Below are 24,924 nucleotides of genomic sequence, written 5' to 3' on the forward strand. Positions count from 1 at the left end.
TAAAGACATCATTCACATCTATACTTGTAGCCCAACTTCTTTTAGACTTGGACTGCTCTCATGAAACACAGAACTTTCATACGATGAAGCAACATGCAATCGCATTAATCTAACATAAAAGCTTAGTAGTGTTAAGAACTTTCGATTTTCACCCTTATATAACAGTTTAGCTATTTAACTGTTATTTATTCATTAGATTTACAAGCTTAAAATAAATAAAAAAATAAATAAAATGGAAAGAGGTTTTAACAACAGCACAATAAAATTAGAAGAGGAACAAAGAAGGAAGCTGAGCGGTAGAAGCAATGAAGCCCAGTTTCCTGTGAATGTTCCCATGTCCCATAACTTCAGCCACAACTATCACAACAATCCAGTTCTTCCCTATACCTTACCAAAGTACTTCAAGTGTCCCCTTGTCCCTCTTTCACTTTGGTTAATTACTGGGGCAGAGCAAGTTGCATCAAGTGCAGCAGCTAGATCCCAGATATGCATTCACAGGGTAGCTTATGCATAAGTATTAAGTGGTTAATGGCACACTGAACAGGCTCCATCACTGTTGAGCTCTTACTGAAACCTTTAACAAAGTTCATTGGTACTTCAGAGTTTTGAATTCTCTTCCCTCTTTCAGATGTGGCTGAAGTTTGGCAAAAAAGCTTCAAGGAGTTTTAAGAGCACTGAATGGACAAACAAGGCACCAGCATAAGCTTTGGATTCTTAGGAAAACAAGGCTAAAAATAAACAGTAGAGACAAAGTAGCTAATTGCCCAGTAGATTTTTGCAAGCACTGTTTTTGCTGTTTAATTAAGTCATCCTGTCAACTCCTGCCCTGGAAATATATCTAGAAACAAACAAAAAATCCCACATGGCCACTATGAAAACCGAGTGCCCTCTAATACAGGATGGGTTCCAGTTTATCTAAATCTCAAAATCTAACCTAAAAGCCAATTCAATCCCAAGACCTGATCAGTCTGCCCATTCTTCAGGGCTTCCATCTTTTTGAGGTGACTAATTCTAGTCAACCGTATCTACACTGCTTCTTGTGTACCTTTCAAGGAAAGAAACAGAGAAGTTAAATGGACTGCCTTATCCTTTGGAGACACTTTAGTGTTGTCCAGTCAACAGATGAGGGAGGCACTGAAACTGTGGACTGAATGTATGTCTTGCTACTTTTCACTGCTTCCATAGAAGCCAAAGGATACATTTCAGGTGAATTAGATTAGCCCATGGTAGCTGGGCAGCTAAATGAAGACAAAACTGAATTCCACTCATCAGCATATCTAGAACAATAATGAATAATATAAAAAGTTAATCCTCTCTGATAAGAATGTCCATTATACTCACTTAAATTTAATACAAAGCAGATTTGCTTACATTTAATCTTTTTTAAAAAGAAAGGCGACAGAAGTCTTTTGAAAATTATTACTTAGAGGCAGTTGTCATGAGCAAACCGCTGAAACTGGAAAGCTAACATATATCTCTTAGCTGTAAACCAAAATTAAATCACTGTGCAACTGGAAGTCAGTCAGTTCTCTATCGAACTGAATCTATAACTGCCATCCAGACCAACAAAGCACTCCACATCATTTGGACTTCAAAGAGATAACAAAAATTGAATTTCCTTGTTGCCTCAAGAACACTCAGTGAAACAATATGTTTTAATTGCTAATAAAGAGCTATTAATCTCTCGCAGTTTAGTTAACGAAAACAATTTTTGTACCAACTGCACAACTTAACCTAGTCTGAGAACTGAAAACTAAATTTGCACGGCAAAGGAATGAGAACCATGCAATGTTCTTGCTGTACAAGAACATTCTTTAACATCCCTCAAATTGATAAGCTTAAAAAGTTCACCAGTTAAGTCCAGTTCATAACATGCTTCGCCTCACTGTAAAGTATTACAGAATTCAAACCCTTCCTCAGTCAGAATTGATGGGTTGAACTGTTCCCTAAATATCCACAAAGAGTTTTTTAATGCACTAATTACAGTTAAAATTAAGACAAAATAATTTATCCCCTCAATTCAGAGTACTGTTATTTCAGTTCAATCCAAATTACCCAAGGAAACAAAGTACCTTTCAACACATTCAATATTAACAAGTATTAGATCAATACTTTTTTTTCTCCTTTAAAATACTCTTATGCTTTTTAATTAAAGTCATTAAAAGCTGACTGCAAGAAGCTGCAAAGTATAATGGGGGAGTGATCACTTTATATTTGCTTAGTGGCAGAAAAAAGTTCTATCTTGTTGATAGAAAGACCTTCAGTCTGACAGCACATCAGTCTAGCGAAACTTAACCAGAATCTGATAAAAGAGATGAAGCCTAGCCTATCAAGGTTTCCCATCCAAATCTCTCATAAGCATACCGAGATTAAAGACTGTAACCACATTACAGAACCTTGAGGAGGAAGGGGCCCACAGTCTGCTCCACAGCAAGAGAGCACCAAAACTACACTTTTTGTCTCACAACATGAACTCTTTCTTCAAGATAGGGTTAAAACACTCTTCTGAAGTAGTATAATATGCACACTTTGCAGAACATTCATGCCAGTATGTCTTGAATGTTCTGAGACAGAGATTTCAGTTCCTGGGGCTGTGAATCTTCATTAAGTGCTAAAGTCGCGTTAAAAAAACAAAACAAAACAAAAAACCCCCCTAATGATAACAAAATGCCCACCATCAAGACTGAATTCAAATACCATTTCCTAAGTCAGAACTTGCATGCTCTTTACAAATTACATTGAGAATCCTGGAATACTGATATTTGAACTAACACAGAGACGACAGTCCTACACAAGTAAGTATTTGAAAACCATCTTTTTTTTTTTTTCTAAACAAAATATATAATGCAAGTACATGAAAAATTGCTTGAATTCATTCAAAAGTCAAACAGAGTAAATCTTAAATATTTCATTAAACCCTGGCATTTGATACAGCTAGTGCTAACGTAAGCAGAGCTATGACACAATCATATTCCTTTTAAAATTAGAAATACACAATGCAAATACATGAAATATTGTTTGAATTCATTCATAGATTACATTTGTTATAGTAAATCCTAAAATAAATTTTAAAATATTTCCATTCTCACTGCACATTTTCTGATGAAAAGAGAGATTCAATACAGATATGGTTAACCTACCAAAAGAAGAAAAACACCTCCCAGCCATGATTTTATATTTCCTTTAAAAAAATACAAACCTTGAGTTTGTATTTTGCCCAATTAATCATAAAATTACAAATCTGGTGGCTCTGCCACCAGAACAGTTTCACACTAGTTTTGATGAGGAACTACTGAGATACTCAATCTTCTTCTTGTCTTCTACAAACCAGAAAATTCCTGCAGAGCTCAAATAGCTGTAGAACTCAAAAGATTCTCCCCTCCCTTTTTTGCATGTGTCTATGTGGGCATACACCCGCTTTTAAACTGTCCAGGCTATTTTCTACTACTCATTCCACAAACTCTAAAAGAATGCCTTCACAGTTATAACTCTTCATAACCGTACTCTAGTGATACTTCTCCCAATATACTGAAGAGAAAGAAAAGCTGCCTCTTACAACAGAGGGTAAACATAGTTTTTATTTGTCTTGAAGAAAGACTTTTACATGATGTCTGAAACTTACACTCATGTATTTTAAGGCAGCCTCCCAAATCGTCTTCTGAGCAACAGATTCTCCAAAATAACATGCTTTGTGAGCTATCGTTCATGATCTATATCTTTATCGTACATGTCTAGCACTATCAGTCATTTCTCTTTTGTCTGAGCATCATGAAAGGAATGCTGAAACCCAATTTGTTGGGGGGGGGGGGGAAGGTTTGGGTGTCAGGCTTTTCAGTGGCATGTTTGCACATTAACTAAGCTACAACTTCAGGTAAACAAGCAGCCTGTACCTTGATTCTCAAATGGCTTCAGATTTCATCACTCTAGGTTAACATCACAACCCACCTTCCAGAGAGTTTACCTAATATATCAGATCACATGGTACCCAGAATCTCAAGTCCAATTTATACCTTTCTGAGGCTAATGAACCACTGCATCAAGACACACTACTGAAGTAGACTCCAACCCACACTGTAGTCTAGGCGATCCTTCCCGCTGAAGGAGCAGCAACACTTACAAGGATCAAGGTATCATCCCACCAATACCTTAGCCCACTGTTCCAATCTCCCAGGTCATAATTCATACCACCACCAACAAATATTTAGATCTTAAGTTTACAGGACTGGCTCCCAAAGAATTTTTCCTCTCAAAAAACGTCCACTAGGATTTGAACAACACTGACAATTATCCTAAACTCCCACTCCGTAATATAAACTACAATCTGAAGCAATTCACATGCAGAACAGAGGGCTAGCATAATCTGAAAACTTGTCCTGAAGAAAAATCAAAGCTACAAAAGTAAAAATCCATAGAAATCATCTCTGAAAATATCCATACTGCCTTTTACTAATGAGGTTTGTCATACTGTCTGAAGAAGCAAAAACCCACGCTACTGTTTTTTAATTTTGTGTTTACATGATGGCTATGGGAGTTGCATAGGTGTATCCCTCCTTTGCTTCAAAATATAAATCAAGACAGGTATAAACCAATATGCCATCTTGAATTTACTGGATTTGACACTCAAATTGTCTCAACTCTTCCCCCACCTTCTGCTTCAAAAGTGACAAATTCCTTCAGTCGTATATTTGACCTTGGGACTACCAGATGAGTATTCTGATTGCTCACATGATATCATGAGATCTACTGTATCTTTTGAAGTCCCTTAGGCTCTCTGCCAGGAAATACTACAGAACAGAAATGAAACCTGGCCTTGGGAGGTTTAGTAGGTTAACTTAGGGTATTTGTTATTTCCCTTATAAAAATCAGGTGTTTTCTTTCAGTTCAAGTTCACTTAAGGCATTTTTGCCTGCTGCTTTTTCATACAAAAAGCACTACATCCATGTCACTGCTAAGTATTTCATAATACTGCATCAATTCCCAGTTAAACTACTCTCATAACACTCGCACACAATCATAAGACCTGAAAATACTCAGAGGAGGCAGAGTTGAAAAGGACCTTGAGGGAGCAATTAAACCAAATAACCTTTCCCCATGAGTAGTGTTAACAGCAGCTTTCATACTGGACCAAAAGAGGTATAAGGAATCAATGTTCTACATCAAAGTCATCTAAAAATAAGCTGGGAACCAGCAATCCAGACCACCTTCTGCTGTAAAGGAGCATTCACATAGCCATTCCTATTCTGACAGTCTAGAAAAATTGTTCTCCTGAGAAGAGTCATCAACATCCTCTCTGAACCACTTCCACTTTCTGTCTTACACAAAGATAACTCTTTCAGACTGGTATTTTTTTCCCCAGCTGAAATGGTAAAAATACAATGAAATCCTTATGCTTGCTTACGGTTTCAAGTTCATTTATACTTCATTTATGAACCCAAAACTTGTTATCATAATGAGTTATTTTGTTTACTGAAGGCACAGTAGCACTACAATCTAAGTAACTCCTTAAAGACTAATATTAACACACATTGCAGGAACAGTCAGACCCAATGAGATCAGCAGTTCACTTTTCTCTCCTCTTATTAACAGGGGCCAATAACACACATTTCAAAGAAAGAACAAGAGTCCCCTAAACAGTCTGTTTTGCAACACCTACTAAGCAATGGAAGTTGGCTTAGAAGTTGGCTTCTGTCTGGAAGCACAAAGACTTATATTCAAATCTACTATTTTTTAAATTTATTTTTTAAAATTCAGAAACCACTTTAAAAGGAAATAAGGGTGCAGTAGAATTAAGACTCCGATACATACTTTAATTCATAAGAATTCTGTACCATAAATCCTAATTTTGAGTTCATAGAAATGCTCACAAGACAAACTCTCCTCCAGAGACTTATATATTGAAATATTTGCTCATTTACAAGAGAACATAGGAAATCCATGCTACCAAGTGGGTTTCCAAAGTTGCTGCTTAACAAAAAAACTCACCTACCCCTTACTAATAATCAATATACAGAAAGATTTTCTAAAGTTCTTTAGTGAAGGTTGCTTTTTCTAGGCATTACACTTATAAGATAGTTGCATAATTTTATGGTAAGTGAACTACTAAACTGAACACACCAAAACCACAGAAGATTTTAAAAGTGAACAATAAAATGGAACTTAGATTCTTATAGGTTATAAAGGTGTGAGGTTTTAGAAAATGAAATAGAATATTAGCTTAGATTTACACTTAGCATATGTTCCACACCAGCTTAATGAAGAAAAACAGCTTGATGACTAAACCTACACATTCCAGCTGTAATTGCCTTCCACAATATCAATAAGTTGGTATAAATCATAATATATACAGAGTTTTAATATACTGATGTTTAAAATTTGTATTTAATCACATTGGGGCCTATCATTTTCCAGAAAAACATCTTTATACTGGCTATAAGAGCAGACAGAATGATGGCTTTGTCATTAAGCATCAAACATCTGGCAGTGCATCAATTATTCTCTTTAATTTGCTTTGCCCTCAGAAGCTGGTGTGAGCTGTTGGAACCTGCAGTATGCCTCAATAATAGTGCATTAAATGGAAAGTATCTATGCCTGGCTGACCATTCTGAAAGCTGTTTAGAGTGGTCTGAAATCAGCTATGTGGGTTCCCTACAGAGTCTTGGTTTCAAATAGAAACAGATCATTTGCAATGCAAATAACCTACCATAGAACATCATCCTAATAGTGAACTAATAATGGTACAAAACCTGCAGGCATTAACGCCCCTAAAAAACAAAAACAAAAAACAAACAAACAAAAAAGAAGACAACACAATATCACCACAATCTTGACTCCAACGTAAACTACTGCAGAATACTCATGATGGATACTATAGTAACATCCATCCTTCTTACTAGAAAGCTGCTATCACATGCATTAAAGTTGAAGTTTTAACTTGACTATCTTAGGCTATACCCAATTCCTGTGTGCCATGAAATGCCCTACTGCATATATCCCAGCAAATGAACACCAGAAATCAGGAATCATGCCTATGGCTTTGCTATTTTAACTCAAAAAGGCAACTCAGGGAGGAAGATTTGGTCTGTCATCTTAAATCTTATTTTTACTTCTAACGTTTTACAGCTTGTGTAGCAGAAGTCATGTTCATCTACTTAACTTAAGGACACAAAGACTAAATATAATAAGTACAGAGAGCTCATAGTACTCCAGTAGTAAACAGACAGACCAAAACTCTTCACTGCCTCATACTACTTGGCCTGCTACAGCTAATCTCAGGCCAAGGAGAACAGTCTCTGCTGTGTGTCACCTCCTCCTCCATCCAGGCCTTGGCTCTCTGTAATAGGCTCCAACAAGCTCAATTCAATGAGCATATGAGGAGGAGATTAAGCAACAAACTTCTAAAGCGCTTCAAATACTTGGAAAAAAGTTTTGAGGCACATAGCTGTTAAGACAAGAACGAACATCTCATGATTAAACACCAGGCATCCAGCATCTCAAAGACAGTCTTCTACAAAATTTCCTGCTTCTACTTCAAAGCAATGAAAATGCTAAAAATACAAAAAACTACTGCCAAAGTCATTATCCACCATCAGCCTTCTTGAAGATGGTTGCTGCAACTTGAAAGTTATTCCCCCCCCCAAAAGATTAACACTAAAAAAAAGTTACTCAAGCAATTAAAAGTANAAAAGGCAAAAAAATACCAGCAAACAAAGTAGGAACTTCAGTTGTTAATATAAACCTAAACAACACAGGCTGGTTTTACTACAGTCTTCTGCGATAATATCACTGATTAAAGTGATAGAATATATAAAACAGTATATACAAAAGTTTATTTCAAGTATGTAGAATGACTAGTTTAATAACCTGATATAAAAACAATCAAGAAATTCTCTATAACTGCATTTATTTTCACAGTAGCCATAAAGATCAGGGGTGGTTTATTTGTGTAGATCTTGCAACAGATCTCAGAAAAACACAAAGATAAATTCAATAAGAAAATTTCAGCAAAGGCTGCACGATAGACTTCACCTTTAATATACTCTTCCAAAGAATTTCTTTGACTTAATTCATTGCCTGAAAACTGACTTTTAGGGATGGTAACTTTGAATACTTAAAGCTAGACTTTTGCTTAAAGTCTCCCAAGCACAGCACACACCATACAGAAAGATGACTCTAACTAGAAGACACAACTGGGTGTGAAAGAGAAGGAAGCTGATGTACAATCAAGTATTTTAGATCTGGGAAGGTATGCCTGGCTGTAAATTCCATGATTCTAGAAAAAGCTGCTTCAGAAAGTAAGCAGGAAAACATTCATTTAACAGAGAAACATTATGATACAGGAAAAACAATATTGGACTTAAAAGCTAAAAACACACCCTATGAATTACTTTAAACACAGATACTCTGTCCATTTTGCTGCTGCTCTAGAAATGCTGTGGGCAGTTGTAGAAATATACTGTTATGTAGTATATTTAAGACACAAAAAAAATGTCTGCTTGGAGGAGGACATCCTATAACTGCATGCCTCATAAAACTGTCCCTCAAGAACATGTGCATTCTAACTTTATTTCAGTTCCTCAATATGTCCCTACTGCTCCAACATCAGAAAGCAGCTGAATGTTTCAAAGCTGCTTAAGTACCCAAGGAGAATACTATCATGCCTCTTTTCCAGATGAGGCTATAAAAGGGGTCCTAAATCCCAGTGATTCAAGGATTTAATTCCAGAGGCATTTAACTTTTCTGCAACTATGTATTGGTCTTACTGATCTTTGGGAAGGGCCAAAAGAGAATCTCCTTGCTCACTCCTGACCGTTAGAAGAATCAGCTTTGGAATTTCAGATACTGAGCTGATATAGTTTGCCACCTTGAAAGTACTTTTTGTGCTTGAGATTCCTTTCAAGATTGCAAGACAGGTGCTTTTATACTTGGGCAACAACATGTATGCACACAGAACAGAGCACAAATAGTGGTGTCAGTGGAATATGCTGAAGTGTATTCACTCACTTTTAAGTCTGCAAGTAAGAACAAAGACATTTCAAGGCAAGAATTCTCTTTATAGAGAAGAATCCTCTCTAACACCAAAGAAGTTAAATTGTCAAAACAGGGGAAGGGAAAAAAAAGGGAAAAAAAAGAAAGAAAATGAAGTCAGTTACATTTCAGAGATATACAGTTGACTTTTTTTGACCTACAAGGTTCTCTTTAGATTTTTGTAACATGCAGAGCACTAAATCACCACTATTACATAAACAGTAAATTCCAGAGATTGGGATAGGCTGATGCCTACAGATACAAACTAACGACTCCATACAGTGATTCCTCAGATTTCCCACTGTGATTCTTCTTATAAATGAAGAGTTTCATAAAGTCTAAATATTATATTCAATATGGTTAGAACTGAACTTCTGCTGTGATTTGAAACCACTTGCAACTGTTACTGCTCTCTGGGAATCACAAGCCACTATGCAGAAACCATGCCTGAAAATGCTGTTCTTCCAGAAAGCATAAAATAGTAAAGCTGCCGGTATACTACAGAAAGCACCCTAATAAGATCTCATTGCAATCCACTTGTCTTTCAATGGGCAACTGATGTTCCTGGCATTTTACTTATTATTGAATTAAAAAACAACTTTTGGGATTATTACCGGAATAAAATGAGTTTGGCATACCATCCATTTTCACGTATTTCTGGGGAAAAACAAAAAACCAAACAGTTGTTGATAGGTGTACAAACAGCAAAGCACTAGTGGATGTGTGAAAGACAACTTGCATACTTCCAACTTGCACCATTGGTCACACCATGACACCTAGTCAGAGCGGGCAGCTGAGCTGAGCATCTTGCTGATGCTGATAATGGAGGAGGATCCTCCCTCTCTCTTCTTGGCTGCAAAGTCCCACACCAATTGTTGCACTCGGGCCTCTCTGACCCCCTCAATGAGCCACTTCAATTCACAATCGCAGACATTTTTTTCCTGTTAAATGAGATAGGCTGAACTGATATAAGGGCACTTTTATTGATGCGGTAAAGAAGCAAGGCCAGAGATTGCCCTAACATATTTGGCAGGAGAGGTCTGTTGATGTATACAAGCAATTCTCTCTGGGCTAAATAATGGGACAGGTCCAACTACACCTTGGAGATTGCTGTCTATTATATTCCTCAATACAGTGAATAACTTACTGGCAGGATATTACAGAAAGAACTAAGTCAGGATTTACTTACAGTGCTGATCACAGTCTACTCGGGCAAACACTACTTGATTCTTATCTGGGTATTCCTCCTTAATTACATTGGAAGCTTCCTCAAAAATAGGATGCAGCATTTGACTAAAGCGGCACCTACGGAAAGAATAAAAATTCATAATTTCAAAATATTAACTTGAAATCTTTTGACTGATGACTCAGGGAACAGTTCAATCTTCGCAGGAAAAAAAAAAGAGAGGGAGAGAGAGAGAAAGAGAGAGAGAGAAAGAAGGTACTACAAAAGAATACAGACTTGAAATCATCCCAGTAATTGACTGGACAAAATAGGTTCAAAAGTAACTTGAATAATTCAGGTGGAAAAAAATTTTCATTCTAAATGAACACATAATTCAAGAATTGCCCCTTTGCTTTATTGGCTTAAGAAACACCATTGATGCGTTTCTTAAGGTAAGCTTTTAGGAAATCCATTCTATTCAGAAAGTCTGTTAATCTGTGTCTACCTGAATTATCCCTGGGGAAGACATTTGAAAAATAAAGTAAAAGTTGCTTTGATTGTTGAGGTTCAAACATTGACCAACACTTAAATAATCACCCTCAAAAAAGTATTGCAGAGATAGTATTATATGGGTCAACATTAGAATTTGTACTGCTTATTACATTATTGCTCAAATCAGTTGGAAATTATGTCTAGAATTTAGGCATGCTGCTACTACTGTACTGTGAAGAAAAAGATTTCCATGGATCCCTTCTCACAGTCATGTCAGATTTTGAAGCAAATCCTCTGTTTCTGGCCTTAGAAAATGCAGGAGGAGTATAAAGAGGCCCCACATGGGCCTCTTTTTGGTGGCTTTGAGGAGGTTAGATTATCACTAGTGCATAAGTGCGTTATTAATTTGTCACTAAGCTTAGTTTATCTTCTGTTCTTCTAGACACATTACAGAATTTAAAATGGAAGACCAGTAATGGCACTGCAGAAGCTGTCAGAATGAGACGTCAAAGATCATCTAAAAGCTGACTTGCAATAAGACCACGCGCACTGAAGCCCTGCTTACACTTTACAGTGTTAGCTTGGTGATGCTGTTATGCCTACACCAGCAAATGCTCCATGTGAAGAGGCAGTTTTTACTGTCAAAATATGAATAAGGCATAAGCCCGTTTTCCAGAAAGAAATCTGCCTTTTGCCAGTGCAGTTGTGTTACACTTTCATGTGTATATATATGTTACATATGGCTTCCTTGTCCCCCACTCTCCTCCGCCCTTATAGCAGAGTATCTATGTCAACAAAACTGACCTGTTCTCATTCAAGTTTGTGTTATATCATGGGTTGGGAGTATGCTATGTTAGGATTTATGACTGCATATCTACCATATAATGATCCTAATTAAGACTGAATGTTTTAAATTTATGGCCTTTTACAATGTGATTGAACCTGCAAGCATACGCAAACCTTTAAATTCTGAGCAAACCTATCAAAGAGAAGATTCCATAACAGTGGGAATTGCAGAAACAGCACTGCTTATAGGTTCAGAACAGGTCTCTTAATACCTTGCTATATTAAGTTTTAAAATACTGATACCTTCCCTAGATCACTGGAAGTATCAGGGCAGTGATTTTCAGCCTTCTGCAGTTTACCTTTTCCAAAATTCCAAATCATTTTTCAATGGTGATATAGAAACTAAATTTCAGCATATTAACTTTACTCTTAATGTGCTTGCATTCTTAGTTGTCTTTAATAAAATAGCCCATGATCTGCCAGGGATCTGCAGAACACAGCTGAAAATAAGCCATCTTGAAAGTCAATTATTTAAATGAAAATAAAGACATGTAATAATTAGGAAGACCTATCTACATTGTCCTGAATCCCAGTCAGATTAATTTTTTTTTTCATAAACCCCCCCCAAACCCCCCAGTCTTTACAGTGTAATTCTAAACAAGAGAAGAGACTGGGCTTAATACTTACCAAATTGTACTGTCATTATAGAAAAGTACAAATAGCTTGCTTGGTAAATGAATGCAACCTCTCTCAAGAAAAATTCTATTTAAATGTGCCTAGCATCAATTTAGTTTGTGTAGGCAAGTGAACAGATGCAAAATAATCAACATAAAAATTGGCTTTAAAATGACAGAGGTACATACAGAGATTTTTAAGCTGATCTGGTATCATGTCTGTCTTTATGCAAAGTTTAAGTGAAGGTATTGAAAACACCTTTATTGAGAATTTCATCCTACATGAAAAGATTGGGTACAATTTTTTCCCAGTCACTTTTAAAAATTATTTAAATTAGCCTGCTACCAGTTGAATGAATTATCAGTGAAGGCAAATAGTAAATTTGCTGATATAAATCTTTGTGCTTTTTATTTTTAGACTGTACGGACCTCTGAAGGCCTACATAGTGCAATGTGGAAGAGGCAAACGGAATCAAAAGTCTAATCACCTAGAAGACCTAATCTGGACGGCTGACAGTTTATGCTCTCAAAGCAGGGGAGAAGTGAGGAAAAGAATACTTAGAGGGTAATATTTTTACTTACATATTGATTTACATCGTAAAGCTATTTACACCCATGATTAATCAAAGGAAAGAAAAAGTGAATTTACTTTTCTAGCCTCATTGTCTATGTTAATTTGCATGTTAAATGTTATTTCCCCTGAACACTCTTTCAGTTTCCCGCCTTCTAAAAGTTCTTTTAGAAATATTAACAGCAGAACAAAACAGAACAAATAAAATAACCTCTTACACAATAAAAAGTGGGTTAGAGTGCTTAAATGAATTCTAACAATGTATTTGTAGGCAAGGAAAAAAAAATTCAAGTAAACAGATTCTTCTAAGTGTGTCTTTCATAACGTCTAACTAATCTGACCCCAAATTCTTTCCTTTTCCAGCTGCTCAGTTTTCATTTCTCAGTTAAAATCTCTCAAATTCTCTACGTGAAGGGTCTTCCAAATTAGAGAAGGATTTGATTTTTCAAGGCAACTTCAGGTTTTCTGGCACATGTGTATGGGACCAACACAGAAGGAAGGGAAACAACAGAATCTTTTGGAACTTCCTATGTTCAAGAGCAAAAAGCTAACAAAAACTGTCCCGCTAAGAGGAAAAACCTTCAATTATGTAATATGCCATTCTCTACTACCATAAAATCCTTTTTGCCTCTGATGGATTCCCTGACAGAAACAAAAGATGGCAGAGTAGCAGAAGGGGAAGTTATCAAAGCATTAAAAAAAAAAAAAAAAGTGTGCGTGTGTGTATGTATATGTATGTATGTATGTATATATATAAATAGATAGATATAAAAAAGAACATACCACTGCATCTCGGATTAGAATACTATGGTCGAACATCACTGTTTCCAACAGGCAAAAGTTTAAACATAGGGAGAAAAAAAACCAAAAAACTTGTATAACTTACCAGTCAGCATAAAAATTAACTAAAGCAACGTCTGCATTGTCTGGGAGGAAAGAAAAACAACAACAAAAAAAACCCAATGTCACATCACAAGGCAAACTTCTTACAGCACTTTAATCCAAGACTATAAAAGTATGCATAAGAACTGTAAAAACAATATTTCTAGATTATACAACATTCAGCTTAGTCTGATTGTTAGAAAACTACTAGGATAAGTTTTATCTGAAATATAATCTATAGTAAGTGGAAAGAGTGATGAAAAAGGCCTTTAGTCAAGTATTTTATTGACTTTATTGATATGTTAGACAGTAAAGATGTCAATACTTAAGGCATTAAGATACAAAAGTAGTAAGTGACATAAGAAACAAAAAGTAATTCTGGATTTACTATTATGGCACTCAAAACCAGAAGCTGTACTCTAATATACTTTTTAAGCATTAATTAGATTATTCACAAATGTTTAGAAAAAAGTTAAAAGCTGAAATGTCAGCTATTTGGGTTAGAAGGACAACAATATGTAGCCTGCCTATGCAACTTGGTCTGGTCACTCCTTCTGTGCCTTATTTGCTGTGAAGTTGGATAGCAAGTCAAAAGGTGGCAGAGAAATCTCCCATCCCCAGAAAGGAAAATGATAAGGGATGCTTGGGGGGGGGGGGGGGGAAGTCATGCTATAGGGATATATGATAGAGCAGTGAAATAACGCTCCTACATATTATTTTTTAAAACACATATAAAGGAAATATCAAAACTAGAAAGACACATGCAGTTCTTTATTTTCTACCCAAGAATAAATTATGATCTTTACACAATTTACGTACAGTACGATCTTTATGATAACCACCTTGTAAACTGATTTTTGAGTAATGGAATAGATATTGAAAAAAATACAAATTTAAATAAATACTAGTACTATAGAATACAAGTCACAGCTTTATAAAGCAGAAATGTTGCTAGACAAATCAGTTTGCTCATTGACAAAATTACAAAGCAGTTACATGCAAAGATTAATATGTTAAGTATGGCTTGTCATGTACTGGAAAGACAACTTTTAAGATGACTGGGGAAAACTACAGTTTTAACTAAAAGTACAGCTTTAATATTTACATCATCTGCCAGGAAAGCAGTGGTGAACAAGAAATTAATGAAAACTCAGCAGAGATGTTTAAGGTAACCCCCAAGGCAATGAGTATTTACTGTAAGTAATTGGATGAAATTAAGAAAGTACTTACACTTGGTACATATTTCTCCTATTATGAATAAAATATTTTGTGACAGGATTGTACATTTTTCAGTGTACAAAAGGTATTTAAAAATAGATCTTATATTATCCAATCATACATTTACTACACAAAGCAATCCTGCAATATTAGGCAGATTAAAACAAAATGCCTCCTTTGTATTTTTAAATCAATATTTTTGAAGCATAACACAGTAACTATTTTCATGTGAAGAGAACCAGACACAGGCAAACTCTGTACTTTTCATGACAAAAAGGTTTCAGAAAAGGAATGTGTATCTGATTACTTTAAGACAACAGATGAAATACTAATTTATGTGTCTCTTTTCTTTGAGCCACTAGAGTCAAGATAAAGTTTACAAAGAGGAAAGGCATATATAACAAGCAACACTCTTGTTGCAACACTCAAACAACGCTCAAACAACCCATCACCAGGGGTTTCAGTTGCTGCTATTATTTGGGAACTCTTAAAATGCTCTGTTGACAGATTTTGCTTCTATAACAAAGCATTCTCCCAAAAAGGCACCAGGTATTTTTCTTAGACACTTATAACCCTCATTAAGATTACTGCAAAGGAATTTGTGAAGTGACACATCAGTTCAGACAGCTAATTTTGATCATAGGTACTTAATATTCTATTTAGATTGCAATACATATTTTTGAAGCTAGTGTATACCTATGTATTTAATAATATTGCAAGATTGACATAGATAAATGACTGTCGACATGCAAAGAAAAAAAGATTCAAAGTACTCACTTAAAATGTCATCTATATTTCCACTATCTAGACTTGTTATTTCACTTCTTGTTGGATTAAAAAGCCAAGACACCTAAAAGGAGAAACCAAATCAGTCAATAATAGAGAAATAATGTATTTACAATTTTAAACACAACACTTCAAGACCTGGAGGATGGGAAAGAGGCAGAACAAACAGTAAAATAATAATAGTTCAGTCAATGCATTTCAGATGCTGCACTACTACAAATATAGAAGTAAACATTATTTACAGATATATAACATCCTTGCACAGTTAAAGTAAAATTGTCTCTCTCTTCATAATATCATCTTCTATTATGCTGGCAGAAATATTATTGCTAATTTTTGTAGCTTTAAGAGTAACTTCTATTCATAAATTCACTCTGAAGTGTGAAATAAAACATATTTTAGTCATCTCACTATCCCACATGACCCATAGGTAGGTAGGAACAGCAACTTTACCTAAAGACATGTAATTCCTCGTGTTACTAACAGTGCTTGTCTGGCAAAAAAGTTTCTCATTAGGTAAAGCTTGCAATTGCTTCCATTTTCCTTGATGTTAAGAATTTTTGTGTATCTAAATAAACTAATTAGTTTTGAACCCCCTTCTGTAATTTTTCTTGATACTGCTTCAGTCCTAGATTGTAATTGGCACAAACATGTCAGACTTTATAAACTGAGAAACCATGTCAGCCAGATGATTCAATTGCAAAGCAACACATACTGTTCTCAGCGCAACTACGACAGCAGTATGCAGAAGAACAAACTGTCATATTCACTGCAATAGGCACAGTCCTTTTACTTCAAATAGAGGGGAAAAAAGGGTTAAAGTTGCTGGTCTATTCCAGATGAGAATTACACTCTTTCATAATAACAGGCACTGAACTACATTTTATTTTCACTTTGGAAGAGAAAAGTATTGGAGTTTTGGACCTGGACAATATAGATTGTGGCTTGGGACATGAATGTCTCCTTCCTGAGCAAGCTGATCTAAAAGTTAGCCCTTCTCCAAGTAGGGCCAGGGCTCCGACCAGATGATCTACTGAGATGCCTTCCAACCTAAATTTTCCACAATTGTGATTTCTCAACTGATGGAGAAGACAGGAAAGGAAGGCTTTCATTGGAGAATTGAGAATATATTCCAAACAAGAACTCCAGTAAAGACCAAAGATTCCAAATGATATCTGAAGAATTAATCCTTGCACTGAGATAGAATTGAACATGAAATATAGAATACCTAAATTCATGGAGCCTTAGATTTAATCCTTGTAGATGCACAGAAAGCCTGGGCTGAAGCAGAGGTGATGGCTGCTTTTACTACTGACACCAAAGAAATATTCATCTGGAAACACAAAGAGCACTCGAACAATGCCACATAGAGCAGTTGTAACGCTGTGATATAAGGACTGCGCTGTATTTATGGAAAAGCCCAAGACCTCTCCTATACTCAAACCATGCCAATGTTTGTCTAGCTAAGGAYATGACTTAGATTTAGGAAGCACCTCAAGCAGCAAGATACTGATTTTTGACACTGGTTCCAACTCATTGCAAGACTAATTCAATGTCAAACTTCAAGTTTTCTAGCATTCAGTGCAAGCGTATATCAAACACTGACCTCTCAAAAACATTAGACATACTGGATGTCTCCTTTCATTAAGATCAGCCTAGAAAATTCTGGGCGTCTTTTGCAGCAATACATTGTCAATAGCTCTCAAACTACCTTTGTAAATGGCACGTAGGTGAAGTTTGCAGCAATCATTTTCAATCTCTTCTGGTTTGTGGATCACTAAACGTTTCTCAGTGAAGGCACTGATCCTGCTGATCATATTTCCCATATAGAGACCAATGTGTAGCATACTCAGTCCATCTTAGCCCTGTACAGCAGTCTATAAGCTACAGGCTGAGAACTCACTCCTTTCTATAATACAAAACATGGATCAGTGCCTTGCAGTTGCTGCTCAGGCTCAGATAAGATTCTAGTATTAGATGCAGGTCTAAGATCTGTGGAGGAATTCGCACAGCATTCCCTTAGTGCTTGAAATCTGCTAGAGACCAACGGGTCAACTGTAGCTTTAAGATGACCAGTATAGAAACAAAATTAGTGGTTGAGCTGTAAGGCCCTTAGTTGAAACTGATGGCAGAAAGGAATGGTCCGCCAGAAAAATATCTGCCTAGGTGACCCATGTGAAGCACAGGTTGTAGCAGGTCAAATCAGGGAAGTTCCTTTGGAGATGCTGGTGTAGCTGATACCCATGGTGCAGCTGACTGCTGATCAGCAAGAAGAAAAAGAGGACCCAGCCTTCACTGTGTGCAGAGAAGCTATGCACGCGGACCCTGGTCCGCAAAAGTGAGAGTACCTGTGCATGCATGAGGGCTGCCAGCCACCTTCATCAGCATGGGTACCTCCCCCTCATCAGTGGGGTGGTGCGTGGGGGCACAACCTCTGTGGTATTGCCACGTGAGGCACTGAGGGCTAGAAAGGCGATGGGTTTGTAACAATGGATTAGGTAAGCATGGAAATGAGCTGGCAGGGTTTATGTTTGCCTGGGCATGCAATTATATGTTGTTGCAAGCGTTTAGTTAGATATCGTTCGTATATAATTGAAGCATTAGAAATAAGATTAACAATAACAGTTGAAATACTGTTTTATTAACAAAGAAGAGTATAACTCAATATATGAGCTTTTGTTAGTCACCATCCAATCTAACCATAGGTCACTCTACAAATCCATCTGTATAGATTTCAGGCCTTCAGTCACCCTGTGAGAAGGTTTCAAAGGCCTCTGATTGTATTCTTGAGGACTACAGGGGTACTAATCCTGATTATAATCTTGGACAAAACTTGTTTACAGGAAAAATCCACAGAAGCCTCTAGAAAGGGGGAACTTTTTAGCTGCTGCCCACACCAGTATTCATACCTGGAAAGAACCTCTGCAACAGGCTTTGGTGAAACTATTTTCCACAGGAGCTTCAGCACTTTATATTGTCTTAACATAGCAAATTGGATAGATACCAATTTCTTAAACACACACAGATTTTTTTGCTACAGTTTTAGAGTAGCAACACCCCTACTTTCTTAAAACAAATCTTATCTAACATATGCTAGTTATTTAGTTAACTAAACATAAATTAAATATAAACACAGATAAGCATAACATTTGCAATCAGAAAATAGGCTGTGTTATTTAGCATATACACTTACATGGATAGGAACTGTATGTTCATTTGTAGATTGCTACAATACACCTTAGCTTACAATGCAAATATTTAACTGGGAAGTCAAGTGCAGGATTTACTAACCAATAAAATCCTCTACTAGACTGTGCTACACACAGAAAAACAAAATAAAATTAATACTTCTTTATGGCAAGAATAAAATTTTTGATAGCTTCCTTAACTCCTATTGCAGAAAAATACGGTACAAAATGCATCTACTCAAACAAAGACCCTGAATCATCTTTATACATTCAAGCTGAAAATGAAATTAAGCTGTATATCTTACTGCCCCTCCATATTAAACAGTAGCGGAGAAATACTGAGACTAACAACCTCTTTCCCCAAAAGCTACACAAAACATAAGATAATCAAAATACCCACTTTTTCACTAGAAATATGAAATATTCTATATTGTCAGAATATGTTCATAAATATATATTTTTAACATTTTATTCTGACAAAATAATTGCGGATGACAAAATCTTCACAACAGGTAGACAGACTCAAGGAAAAAGAAATTTCATTAAGAAGTGCCAATAAACATGCAAGGCTGACTTCAGCTGAAGGTATACTGCCCATAAGGAAGAAAGCACACCCTTTTGGCCCAATAATCTTGCTGTCCCATGAGATGGGAGAGGGTTTATAATATTACTGTTATTAATATTTAACATGAGGAATACAAGTTATTTAAATTGCTTAGAAACTACAATGTTTCGAGACTATCTGACCTTTGATGAGGCCTGTGAATTATATCCATGGGCAGAAAACAAGATATTTTTGAGGAAATCATTTTTGAATGTCAGTTGCACACGTTGTCAAAAGATAGGCACCGAACACATGTTCTCAAAACATACTAGCTAAAAAATCTTCAGAACTTTTTCCTTTAAATGCAAACTTTCTTTATTACTTAAATATGAACTAAACACCCAAAGTATCCCAACACTCAAAAGAGTGGAACATAAAGCCAGAATATTAATTTTAACTTGTTTCTTGGTGGGTAACAGCCCTAATTTCTTTCTACTAAATTAACTACTACGAAATGTATTATTTTCTAAGACCTTTATCAAGTAAATGGCTATTAAAACACTTACTATCAATCAAGGCTTTGTTGTATTATACTGTTATCTTGCACCATTCTAAACTGTTCTCCCTTGCAACTGAGAAGTACCATATCTGTTTCAGCATTAATGCAGTTTGCATTCCACTAGCCTACATCAGAAGGACACATGAATAACTATTCACATTTATAACTTAAAAAAAAAAAAAAATTCCAAACCAACCTCACAAGATAGCTTAAAATGCCTTCTTAAGTGAGTTTGTGGCTATCTTGAAAAAATAATTCAAAAGGAAAATTGGTTATGTAAGTATTCCTGAAAACAACTGCTGCCTTTATATTAGATAAAAGTAACTGTATTTCGATATGATTCTGGCATGCTGTTGTTCTGAGATTTTATACTTTTTAGATGCCTAAATTATTAAAATATGATGGTAAAAACTAACTAGTTATGAAGGAAAGTTTTCCAGGAAGAATAAAAACAAAGATATAGTAGAGTATTAAGATACTAAAACTGAAGCACGGAAGTGCACAAGTTAGATGAAGATGCATTTATAATATACTCTTAAACATTTAAGTCTGTATAGAAAAACAACAGAACAAAAAAGACTAAAACAAATGAATACAGAAAGTATGTGTGTGCTTACAGAATACACTGTTGAGAAAAAAAAAATCAACAACTTAGCAATGCATACACAAAAATAAAATTTAGTTTATATGGGGGGGGGGGAGGAAGAGACACACATATATTTGCACTCCTGTCATCAGATATCCTGTCAAATAAAACAGGAATATATTTGTTTGACTTCCTGGAAGTTTCTGAAGATTAGTCTGTTTGTGTTTTTATTAGGAAGTTTTACACAGAAATCCTAGTATTTCTGATCCAGTTCCTCCAGTCATAAAATCTTTAAAAACCACGCAGTGATATCACAGGCATTTCTTCAGAATTTTCCCCCAAATCTGTAGGTTAAATTTGAGTAAGTATCAGCGAGTGGACAGCTGCATGAGGAACAGCTTTTAAAACAACACATGGAAGCACAGAATTGGCAGCTTACCGGTGACTTACCGGTTCTAGAAGGAGCCTGTACTGGTTGCTTCTAAGGAATAAATACAAAAGAGCTGACCTTTATTTTGAATTTTCCCAGTGCAAAACCTCAAAGCACTGCTCAAAAGGGATTAATATTACCCTCCCTCCTCCAACACATGACACATGGCTACACAAGCAGCCTTGCACAAAACAAAATGCCCAGAGAAAAAATGTTCCATTCAGCCACCAAAGGAGGACCTCCGATTTAAAATGTCAGACTTCATATCCCTTTCTCAAAAACAAAATAAAAATACACCTAACTTAAACTGATCTCCTGATGACAATGCTGTGGTTCAATAGTCACTGCACACATCCAATTAACAAAGCCGACAGGTTATTCAGAGAATTTAGCTAAACCTTTTATCTACATATTACTTTTACAGATTAGTGCTATTAGTTCTCTAATTGGTAACCGGGCAGAAGAGACAGGCCTATAGGTCTTCATTCCCAAATTTAATTCCCAAATTTATTATATTTTACATGCCATTTTCTTGCAGAAGAGTTTAGCAGCTTAACTAACTACTCATAGCAGAGTTTTAAAGCAGACCTCTTTTTTCTTCCTGTGGTTTTATTTCAGTTTTTCATTATTTATTTTTTAATTCACATAATGAGACAGAGGTCCTCACTTTTAAAGCCAACTATATGGAGAATATAGATAATCTATTCTTCCTTGGAACATTATGACTACTAATTAGCATTACATCTGCAAGGCAGTCAGTATTAACATTCTTCATTTTTACTTGCTAAACTTTCCAAATCCTGAAGGCATCCAAGTAAACTGTCTCTCTCCTCTACAACAAAATCATTTTATGTTTGGCAAGCAGCTCTATCCCACTTTTAATCCAGATTGACATGCTGAAGTTACTACCTGAAGTCTTAGCCCCACAGGACTTCACGGCTGCTTTTCCATCCCTAAGTACATTTTTCTTTACCCACACTGCTAACCTTCTGCTGCCGTGAGATCTGCATTAAACTCACTGACAGCAAGAGGCAGAAGGGTTTACAGCTTGCAATACAATGATACAAATTCTACAACACTGAAGCTGATAGTCATTGTAAGAGCCCCTGAAGTTTGGCTTCAGAATCATCCACCAAGAGCATCTCACTGGTAGCATTCCTAGAAACCTTACAGCGAACCACAAAGCTCACAGAAAAGAGAGATAATAGTAAATACACAACAGTAGAGAAAAAGAAAAAAGGACATAATTCACCCTCTCAGTAAGAACAGTTCAATGCTTAATTGGGATAAATATATTCCTGAGCGTGCCTGAACATTTGCATAACGTAGATTAACTGAATACTGCCACCCCCAAACTGTTGATTAAACAGGTTTCTATCAGCAATATAGGCTGTTAGAAATAAAGGGTATCTGACAAAACCATACTGTTTCAAAAGACAAACAATCATTTTTAACTATATTTAAGTATTCAGAGCAACATTTAAATTGGTACCAAAAAAAAAATCCTTTATCTATTATTTTCTTTCAAGAGCCATAGCTTAAACTTAATCAGACAAATTTAAAAAATTTAAAGGAAGCTACTGAAAATAGATTTGGGCATTGCAGTTACTAACTTCCATGGGAACAGAAATAAAATCTAACTGAATTGAAATACAGATAATGTGTATTAGAAAAGTAAACTTATTTCTTTGGCTAATTCATGCCAAAATTGAAACATCTATCAAGGCTAAACAGTGCTGTAATAACTACACAGAGTTAGGTAGACAGACTACTATATTAAAAAGAGATAGTGTGATTTTAGATTTTCATCATTTCTTGTTACATCCTCCCTTATTAAAGAAGTTTGACAGAAGTACTTGGTGCAGGTGTAGATATTATGAATATTGAAGAATTCTTTGCTAATGAAGAAGCTGGAAACAAAAAAATCCATTCACAATTTATGATGGTATCTTTGAAATTCCAAATGATACTGATTCTACATTTCAAATCAGGGGAAAAAAAAACAAAAACAAAAACTTACAATGACTAGTTCCTACAACTGAACTTCATACACATGAAAAGAAGTTGCAGGATTACTGTCACTTGTGACATTCAGGATGGGGAATGATTCATAGCCATACAGATACCTCAACAGCCTGTTACCATAGCATTCAAGATCCCCAGAAAAATGAACAAGTTCATCCTCCCAACAGCCTGCAAAGTGTTATTACAAGATGCAAGATGTTCATTCAAAAAGTCCATTACAGAGATGAAAATTAAACCTCTGTATCATGATGTGCAGTTTGATGCATCATATTTTTTCATAAAGCTATTAACAGGCCCTTGCTTCTAAACACAATTTTAAAGCTTGAGTCTTTGGGCACAAATCTAAGAATCACTCTTAAAAAATGTTTAAATCAGGGCTCAAAAATGACATGAGGCATTTCTATTAAAAAAAAAAAAAGTCACAGAGATAAGACCTGTAATTTACTTCCAGCTCAGGTACTTCTGATTTTCAGTGATTTCTCTTCTATGCCCAGAGGGAAAAGGACAAACTGCAGTCAAGGCCATAACACAGTTTTCCTCATCTTAAATATCCTCTTACAAGCAATAGTCCAGACTTCTCCAAAAGATGTAAATGGGTACTTACCCATTACTTACCACTGGGTACACACCCAGCGTATGAACAGAAAAATGTTTATTAATGTGGTCCTTCAGAAATAAGAACTTAAAGTCTGTTTCATAGCTTTAAAGCCAGGTACTAGGTTCTCCAGGAGCTTTACTAGAACTCTGAATCTGTAGATCTTATTTGACGTGCTTCTTATGCTTACACAAGAAACCAGAATTCCTCCTTTATCTTATATACTTACCAATTGCTCTACTATATTCATAAACTACGCTCAAAAATTTTGGCATGCAATTACTTTGGTTCTTTCATGTACAATACCTTTAATAACAATGTTTATACTTTAATATTAGTTTCTGGCAAACAGTGGTGTAAGCTTCAGTTTTCAAATCAGCTTGCTTGGGGAAAAAAGAAAAAAAAAAGGGGCAATTTTTTTTGCTAAATAACAGTAGGCAGAAGCATACAATCACAGTTCCAGCTCTGTGTTTTGCACCACAGGTCTTTACATGCAGTTTTAAAGAAAAACTCAACACATTTTGAAAAATCAAAACTTCCTTTCTAGGATACTATGCATTTACTATGAATATACACGTCAAACTACTGACTGATATGTAAATAAGTTTAAGAAATCAGCTGCCTGTAAAGTGGAGTTAAAAATAAGAAGTCTCCAAACCTGTGAAGCAGTAGTTTTTAATTCTGTTGCCTATGAACTCCTGAGGGTTCAAGGACAACTATGGGGGTGGGGAAGATGGAAGCATCTGTGAAAAACTAAGGAAAAAGATTATTGTCAACAAAATTAACTCCACAGTACAACCACAACATGTGCACCTCTACTGGAAAATGCATATGGATTTTGGATGAAAGAAAAAAAAAAAAAGGCAGCCAGCATTTTGAAGAATTCAGCAATGAATCACCACTTATGGAAAATTTTAAATTTCAGAATCACTGAAAGCTTATCTAGAGATTCTTTTTAAAATAATAAATATTCTTTTAAATGACTCTGGAATTCATATGAGCCTCTCATCTTTGACAATTCTTCCAAACTGTTTCAGCAAAGTATACAATGAAGTTGTTGTCAGAAAACTGTGAATCCAACCTTTCAAAATGGCTCCCATTTTCCTGTTCTCACTAAGCATGCAGCTCTGTGTTGCCCTCACAGGCTCCCTCCTCTAAAGACATCTATGGCTGTGCTCCCACCTAGGGCCAGAACGACTCTATGGACTTCTCTGAAATGGGAACTTTTTCTTCAGTATGCTGAAGAAGCAGCTCCTCTTAAAATTACCATCATCTTAATTCTAAATATTTTAAAATCAATCTAAGTACACCACATTTATCTGCCTACCAGGAAGGGCAGAAAAGGTGTGAAGACAGAGATGCAGACTTACTTTAAGCCCTTTTTCTGAATTAATTTCTC

At 35.8% G+C, this 24,924-nt stretch overlaps 1 protein-coding gene across 7 annotated transcripts in view; it reads right to left on the reverse strand.

Moving 5' to 3' along the window:
* Positions 1-24,924, reverse strand: part of ERP44 (endoplasmic reticulum protein 44) — a 58,299-nt gene that overhangs the window by 18,743 nt on the left and 14,632 nt on the right. For 4 of the 7 annotated variants that reach the window (XM_026084344.1, XM_026084346.1, XM_026084348.1 and 1 more), the window contains 4 exons: positions 15,590-15,662; positions 13,599-13,638; positions 10,214-10,329; positions 1,200-1,277 (listed from right to left, as the gene is read on the reverse strand). In XM_026084344.1, the coding sequence (XP_025940129.1) occupies positions 1,200-1,277; positions 10,214-10,329; positions 13,599-13,638; positions 15,590-15,662 (307 nt within the window). Of the gene's footprint in view, positions 1-392; positions 763-1,199; positions 1,278-9,638; positions 9,685-10,213; positions 10,330-13,598; positions 13,639-15,589; positions 15,663-24,924 lie in introns of those variants that run through there. The other 3 variants (XM_026084345.1, XM_026084349.1, XM_026084350.1) reach the window with 3 other exon arrangements.

Source organism: Apteryx rowi, unplaced genomic scaffold (genome assembly GCF_003343035.1).
Source record: "Apteryx rowi isolate R43461 unplaced genomic scaffold, aptRow1 scaffold_637, whole genome shotgun sequence".
Classification (NCBI taxonomy): Eukaryota; Metazoa; Chordata; class Aves; order Apterygiformes; family Apterygidae; genus Apteryx; species Apteryx rowi.